Below are 8,176 nucleotides of genomic sequence, written 5' to 3' on the forward strand. Positions count from 1 at the left end.
TCAACTCCTCCCCTCTCCTTCAGTTCCCGATAGAAAACGTCTGAAGTCAACACTTCACATGAGGTCCCCTTACTCAAATTTGCGTTGATCCTATTAACTTATAAGTTATAAACCATCACTGTTCATTTATCCATTTTAACGATTCGAATAGGGCAATCGACTCAACTGTATTACTGTATTTATAATTAGTTATAGTAATCCAGGATTAAGAATCGTTTATATTGACTGCAGTTTTTAATCTTATTTTAATTTAAAAAATCACGTGACTACGGTTAATCGGTCCTCCGGTAGAAAAGTTTGCGATTTTTACCTACATCCATCAACTGTCTCACTAACGTCTGTTTGACAGTTTTTATATGTAGACATGATGGATCCCTTCGAATTCAGCTGACTTCTCTTAATTCAAAATCGTAACATTTCTCCCGCAGTCATGCATTTACGTAGACAAACTTCATTTTGAAATTTTGGAAGGAGTAATGTAAACGTTAGAAAGTTTGCAAATGACGCTTTTAAAGCAACACAACAGTCGTATACAAAAGTACATTTTACTCACCTGTGTATATTTATGTTCTGAAAGTTCAGAACATAAATATACACAGGTGCAAACAGAATAAGTTATACACTTCGCAAAAAGAATAAGTTATCAGGAACACTGTCGTAGATGAGTAGTCACATGACTAATAGCACCGACAAGTGTCACGTGATACGCTTCGTACGCGGCCGCCGTCTGATGTGACGCTCCGCGACGAAAACAAGCTTAAACAATGGCGTCTTCGAACGGGTACACTCGATAAGTATTCCGACAATTTTTTGTTCATGGCATATTTTATATCAATCATTTCCAAGAAATTATACGTGTTTTGGAAATATTCGAATGAAATTAGTCTAGATTTAGTTAAATTTATGGAAGAAAATCTCTCAAATACCGTACCCCCTAATCAGCCCAAGTGCCCGTCAGATAAGTAATCTATTAAAAATACATTTAAAGAATTAACTTATTGCCCCTGGAAATCGGCTTCTTACAGAAACACAGCTTGCCTATCATCAAATGTCACGGCACGCCACGCCACTGCTGTTTAAATTTGTCTGAGTGGAACGACCCCTCTGTCGACCTACTACTGTTGCCATGGCAACACGTCTTGGAGTCGGACCAGTCGAACCAGTCGGCCATAGTATGTATGAAAGAGCCCTAACAAAGACAGGCAAGTAAACTCAGTTTTTTTGTTCGCGTTGTAGTAGTAAAAAAGGGGTGCACAATGAAAGTTAATAGAAGATAGTCAAGAGGTAGCGCGTCACTAACTCACGTCATAGTTTGTAGCTACAAAACCCACGTGATATATGATAAATAATGTTGTTCCAACAACCCACCTCGTTTTTATCACTCGTCTGGCAAACACCGTTGTTACATCGTCAGTCCTTTCTTTTAGGTCTTCAGATATTTTGTTTATCCACCTTTTCCTTGGTCTATTCTAAGTCTTCTCCCCTTCATTAGGGCATTGATGCTACAAAATATGAAAGATTTAAGGGGTGGAAAGTTAATTGGAGTCATATGTATGTCTAGGGTGAACCGCAGCAAAGAAAAGCAGCATTTTCGCCGCGCGACTGCACAACCATACAAGCGCAACCTAATTACATTTCGGCGCTTGCGTACAGTATTCAAGATGGCGATCGATACAGATATTGCCACTATCCACGTGTTTAGAAATTTTGCTTTGTACGGCTTTATTTAACTAGAAAATTTCGTCTAAGATTTTGGATCAGAGATATTGGTAATTATGCAGTTGAAGGGGATATGAATTTTTTAAATTATATTATATTAAAAAAATGTATATTTATTATTCATCCAGAAAATGCATAACATTTTTCCGGGCGACGCGTATATATAATGCTATAAACGAAAAATCTTAGGACTATTTACCGGTTGTCACCCGTGAAGGTGTACGCTGGACGGCGGATGCGCACAAACCGTGTCACGTGACCCGATTTCGACGTCACTCAGTCACGTGACTAGGTCTCTAAGGCGTTTCCGTGTAGCTTTTCTTTTCGCAGAAGAATCCGTTTTTTGCACTAATCATGTGATAAAGGAAACGACTTATTAACACATGATTAACTCTTTTGTCACGTCGAACAGCTCGCGGTCTACAGTTTGACAACTTTGCCTAGTTACGCTTCCGTAACATCGTAACGTTCTATATCCAAATTCCAAGTTAATAATTGACAACGACGATTTATTTTTCGATTTTAACTCCGTAAAAACAGAACAAATGAAATAATAAATAATAATTGAGTTACTTTAAAATTCAGATTAAATACTTAAATTTAATATCTAAATTTGCAAACATATATGTTTTATATAACTAATCTCTGTGATTTTAAAATCTAAAGTTATATGACAGTAATATATAAATTACTGTAAGATGTCCAGTCTTGTATAATTTAAATTAACGGGCTCGGTTGAAAAAAACTGCTTTTACATTAACTGAAATAAAGCAAATAACTTTTATTGTGTTGGCATTAGTTATAATCGACATTCTTGAATTGATACGAAGATTTTAATTTATCAAAAAGAAGTAATATGTTATTTATAAATTAACTTCATTGTTTTATTTTCTCGATATAGAATTATCAAGGTTCAATCATTAAAATGTTTCGAAATAACTGTAGACGTTTCCTCTTAACGCAAAGGAGAAAAATCAGAAGGCGGAAAGGAGTAATAGTAGTCTATATGGCTAAGGAAAGTTGCTTAACGTAACACGATCTGTTGATACCCTTGTAGATAATAGGCAGACCCTGAATCATAATACATAATAGAGTAAATTATTCAATAATATTTATTTATACTGTTTTTATCTTGTAATTAGGAGCGCATTTCCAAATAACTATTACGAATGTAATCTTCGGGTCTATACAGACCTTATAAGTTATTGTTTTGCTATATTTTTAAGATAATATAAAGTACAGTATAGTAAAAATAACACTGGTCATATCGGAAGTGTTTAATGTGAACATTCTAGTTTAAATTTATCATCCAGCGTTATGTTATACTGTACTTGGTTATTTATTGTCAGTTACTCTAAGTTGTCCGTTACAGCTATGTGCTGTATTATCTTTATTCTTAAATTAAACAGTATATACCACATATTTCATTTTATCTTCATTATTAATGTATTGTTTATGATGCTTAATATGACGTTAATAATATACATATTTGGATATATGTGTATGAAAATGGCAATTAAAAGTTTTAGATTTAAGAATGACAAATAGCCAGCTAAAAGCAATATGGATGGCTCCTCAGCTGTTTATTTATTTATTGATCCGCTGTTGTATCAGTTTATTTACTAAATAAATTTTATTAAATATTTCTTCATTAAAAATATGGAGTTTTATTCAGCAAAAGATAAAATAATTCTCAGTAGATTATACGACTACTTTCGAATAGCGACTGTAATTAGATAATTAGACTTGTAAAATCATTAGTTTATATATTAGCAATTAGTTGTGAATTATGCCATTACATCAAACAGTACTAATGGCAGGAGCTCGAATTCCAATCCTCCTCAGACGGCATCCCGCTACGCTGACCCCTTCGGAAAAACTGAACAATTCAAGCGAAAGAGTAAATTGCTTTCTCTCCGCCAACCGTTTAGGCTTTCACGTTAGTGAACGTAGTATTATTTTCGGAAGATTCCTAAAATATATCAAAAATTGCTAAATTCCTTTTCTGCTACCTTCCCAATTAAGCGAAAAATTGTCCAAGTAGCATTTAAGTTATGAAATAATTTGGTTTCCGTTCTTTGAGATTATGTTATTTTTATGTACGTTTCTTCACAAAGCTATATTTAATTATAATTTTCTTTAAAAGTATATTGATACAATTGAAGAATATTTTGTACCAGGTATATCCACCACACGTTTTATTTCACCGAGTAAGTTTTTATTATTTTATTTTTAATTGTAGCCCTTATATCGTGGTTAGCGATTCGGAATGTAATTGCGATATTAAAAATACATTTAGAGAAGTCTACGGTTTTTACCGGCTTATCGAATAAACGATACGAATGGACCCTAGACCGTCACTGATGCGTGATTGACTGATTGCCCCTGGATGTCGGCTTCTTACAGAAACACAGCTTCCCTATTATCAAATGTCACGGCACGCCACTGCTGGAGGTAGAGTATTGGACGATGACAATCGGCAAACGGGACATTCCAATTTTCAACGCGAGTGTTGGGTGTTGAAGTCAACAGTTTGACGTCATCAACGACGTTCCAACTCGAGTATGAAGTGCTTAGTTCCCATAATTCCATTCTCAGCAAGATGGAGGACAAGTGTATTATTTTGTCTGCTGTTACAGCATTTTGCAATATTTTTAATGACAACGCGATGATTTCATACAAAAGGAAAATGAAACACGACGACGACGAACTGCTACATGTAAATATAGCAGCTATGGAAGAAAACATAAAGAGAAAGAAGGCCGACATAATAATAGGATACGTAGAAGAGATAGTTCCTATGTATTCCATGGAAGATTTTAAATCTCACTTTCGTTTGAGTCGTTCAACAATTGAGGTATGTTAAAGTGCTTAATTATAATTATCTGTTTAGTTTGTCACATATTTCACTGTATTTTACCTAAAATATTTCGTTTATGTATATTTCGTAATGAAACTATATTTAAGCAATAATCATTTTAAGAAATTTTATTTTTATTTCAGCATTTGATGCAGATGATTGTTTCGGAGCCTACTAAAAGAAAGCCAGCAATGAAAAGAGAAGATTCCATATTGTTATCGTTATGGTTGATTGGCAACCAAGAATTATTTCGAGGTGTTGCTGACAGATTTGGTATTGGACAGGGCCATGCCCACAGAGAATTTGTTGCATTCTGTAAGGATATAATGCAAATAGCAGAGAGAGTTATCCAGTGGCCTACAGGAAAAAAAATTGAAAAAACTGTTAAAGAATTTAATGAACTGAGAGGGTGCAACAGTTTTCCTGAAGTTTTAGGCTGTATTGATGGAACTCATATTCCATTTACAGCCCCCAAAAATAAAAAGGTTGCACATTTCAACAGAAAAAATTTCACTTCTGTCATTCTACAGACTGTATGTGATGCAAAATTAAAATTTATAGATGTCTTTGCTGATTGGCCAGGCTCATAAAATGATGCCAGAGTTTTCCAAAGAAGTCCTCTCTTTCTAAAAATGAAACATAATCCTGAGATGATTTCAGAAAATTATCATTTATTAGGTGATAGTGCATATCCATTATCCAAAAAATTATTAACTCCTTATCGTGATAATGGACACTTAAACAATATTAAAAAATATTACAATAAAATTCTTAGTTCAACTAGAATTGTTATTGAACAAGCATTTGGACAATTATTTGGCAGGTTTAGAAGGCTGAAATATCTACATATGTTTCGAAGGGATTTGATTCCAGAAGTGATTATTACTGGCTGTGTATTGCATAATTTGTGCATTTTATACAATGATATACCGCCAGATGCTTCTGCTATAAATGGTAATTTTGAAAACAGTTCTCAGAATTTTGGAGAAGAGTATCAAGATGGAATTAGCAAAAGAGAGAAAGTTGCTAATAAATTATATGCCAATCATAATGGTTAAAAAATATCTACTTTTATTTATTTTTCTCTTAATACATTAAAATCAAGTTTGTAATTATTATTATTGTCTACTGTTATGTTGTGAATTTTTAATCATGATGATGAGTGAAGATCTTATTGCCGTTCCTTCCCAACTCCGTCTCGTTGAGTTGGTTTCCTGTGTATCACGACTCGGTGTAGTGAATCGGGTTCGTTGGAAAGCACACCTCCACACTCAAATTGAATATATTCACAGTTTATTTACAGTTATAGAAAGTACAAGTTAGAAAACATAGTATATGTACAAGATAACCATACGTGGTGATTCACGTGCCAGATTGGCGTCTGGAAATTAATAACCTTTGGACAGACCTCAGTCAGCTTGTGGAGTCGGTTCAACTGCACGGTCGGTCCGGTCTCGGCACTAACCCGTCCCTGAGATGATTAACAGAGGAGAACACTCTCTCTACGCTCAGCGGGCTTCCCAAGTGCCTGAGATTACCCTATACCAGTCTCTTGCCCTTCTTCCCTTCCTCTCTCGTTCGCCCCGCAATTTAAGGGTTTTTTGGACGGGACTTCCAACCAATCACAACCCCTTCTTGCCCGAACAGCTTACACTCGGGTCCGCCGTCATCCGACGAGAGTGAAGCTTACACAAACGTCCGCCACTTGTTTACGTTCGTTTGTTTACCATATGGCAAATGTACTACCGTCTGACTGCAGGTGGGTCCAATTAACAAAGCCGGCGCTTTCTTTGTTTTCCCTTGTTTACAAGTCAATACCTTATAAGTGGTATTACCCGACCGCACGTGGGTCCAATTGACAAGGTCGCGCCTCTTTTGTCCCCACTCTGCTAAAAGGTCACTACAGATGCCATGTTCAGCTGCATTTATAATGTATAATTTAAACAAAATTTTATTAAATATTTGAACCAGTTTCAAGAAAAGTATTAATCATGTATTTAACATTTTGTTACTACTTTTAGTTATTTGTAATTGTGAATTACATAATTCTAATAAACTTTGTTCATTATTGAAAGTGCTTTCGTTTTTTGAATAGATGTATTTTGGTAAATCTTAAATACATTTATGAGTCATCGAAACAAAAAAAATTTTATTAAAATATTGAAATATTTTACATTTTCTTATTTTCTGCCAATTTCAACAAAACATCCGTTAATTGTTTCATGGCGTTTAATTTCTCTTCTTCTATTTTTTTTAAGTCAGTCCATCGTTTTTCTTCAATTTCTGCTTTTTTTTTGTCTTCTATTTTTTTTTCTTCTAAATATTTTTTAAACCACAATAGTGGTTCATCACAAGTTCGTTTTTTCTTTCGCGGTCTTTCAGTTTCTGTTTCCCTTTGAGAATTGGATGTGCTTGGAGCAGAAATTAAATTCTGCTCCAATTCTGCTCCAGAAATTAAATTATTTTCATGTGGTTGAAAATTGTTTCGAGAGGTATATGACAAAGAACTTCTAAGGGGATCCACATTTGGTCTATTTCCATAAACTTCGTGAAATTTATGGAAATATTCCCATTTTACGGTACCCCCACCAGACTCTTTTGTTCTGTCTACATTTTTTCTATAGGTACACATTAAATTTCGCCACTTAGAATGGCATTCTGTGGCGTGAAATGTGTACCCATTTTTTTTCAAAGAGTCAGAAATCCTTTGCCATAATTTGGATTTCTGTATTGGCTTGAGGAATTCTTCTTCCATTTCTATTCTTGTATTTATTAGAAGAACAGTTGCTTGGCGAGTCCATTCATTAGCTTAAAAATTACAAAAAAAATCTTTATTTTGCATTCTTATATAGTTTGCTATAATTTATTATTTACACAAAATTTTTAACATGATATCTGATATAATATACATATTATAGGGATTGTATACCGGTTTACCGATTTACCGGTTAACCGATAAATTGACAAAAAAACATTCGGTAAACTTACCGGTAAATTTTTGAAATTTAAATACCGGTAATTCGGTAAATGAAAAATTCATACTAAAAATTTTTATGGACAAAGTATTGTGTTTATAGATATTTAAAAGGGTTAAAGGGATATTGAAAAAAAAAAAACAGATAAGTGTAAGCAACAATATACCTAATTATTAATTTTATGTGAGATACTTTTTGTTTAATTTTAATTTAAACTTTATTGGGTTTGAGAGGCACTGTAAATTGTACAGAAAGCTCTAGTTAGCATATGTGATTTGTGCTCTGTCGTTTTTTGAGATTTTTAGAGGTTTAAAATCTTTACAATCAACGTTTTTCTTAAAGATTAAGTAAATATCTTTTTTTTTTTAATATTTAAAAATAATAATACGTAAATGTTTCTTGTACTTTTTAAATTAATAGCAATTTTGAATACACCACATCATGACAGGACATTAAAGCAATATTATTGCAAAATAACATTAAAATTTGTACCTTAAATAAATTTTTTACTTCTAACAACTGTTTAAAATAATTAAATACAAATATTTATTACAAGATTCTAACATTATGCCTTAAGATTGTGCAAAATATGTATTATTCTAACCTTATTTTCGTGGGGAAT

General features: G+C 33.5%; 2 protein-coding genes and 1 pseudogene across 3 annotated transcripts in view; 2 read left to right on the top strand and 1 right to left on the bottom strand.

The window, feature by feature from the left end:
* Positions 1–1,047: 1,047 nt before the first annotated feature.
* The window catches only part of LOC111632435 (zinc finger protein 62-like), a 23,537-nt gene continuing 16,408 nt past the window's right edge, over positions 1,048–8,176 (top strand). The window contains exon 1 of one of the 2 annotated variants that reach the window (XM_023376853.1): positions 1,048–1,172. The gene's annotated coding sequence lies outside the window, so the exon portion shown is untranslated. Of the gene's footprint in view, positions 1,203–8,176 lie in introns of both variants that reach the window. The other variant, XM_023376849.1, reaches the window with a different exon arrangement.
* Positions 4,086–5,637, top strand: LOC111632424 (annotated as a pseudogene).
* The window catches only part of LOC111632425 (trihelix transcription factor GTL1-like), a 2,910-nt gene continuing 1,823 nt past the window's right edge, over positions 7,090–8,176 (bottom strand). The window contains exons 4-5 of the mRNA XM_023376838.1: positions 7,158–7,387; positions 7,090–7,110 (exon numbers count right to left, since the gene is read on the bottom strand). Of these exons, the coding sequence (XP_023232606.1) occupies positions 7,090–7,110; positions 7,158–7,387 (251 nt within the window). The remainder of the gene's footprint in view (positions 7,111–7,157; positions 7,388–8,176) is intronic.

Source organism: Centruroides sculpturatus, unplaced genomic scaffold (assembly GCF_000671375.1).
Source record: "Centruroides sculpturatus isolate CEXI.00-Female unplaced genomic scaffold, Cexi_2.0 scaffold651, whole genome shotgun sequence".
NCBI lineage: Eukaryota > Metazoa > Arthropoda > Arachnida > Scorpiones > Buthidae > Centruroides > Centruroides sculpturatus.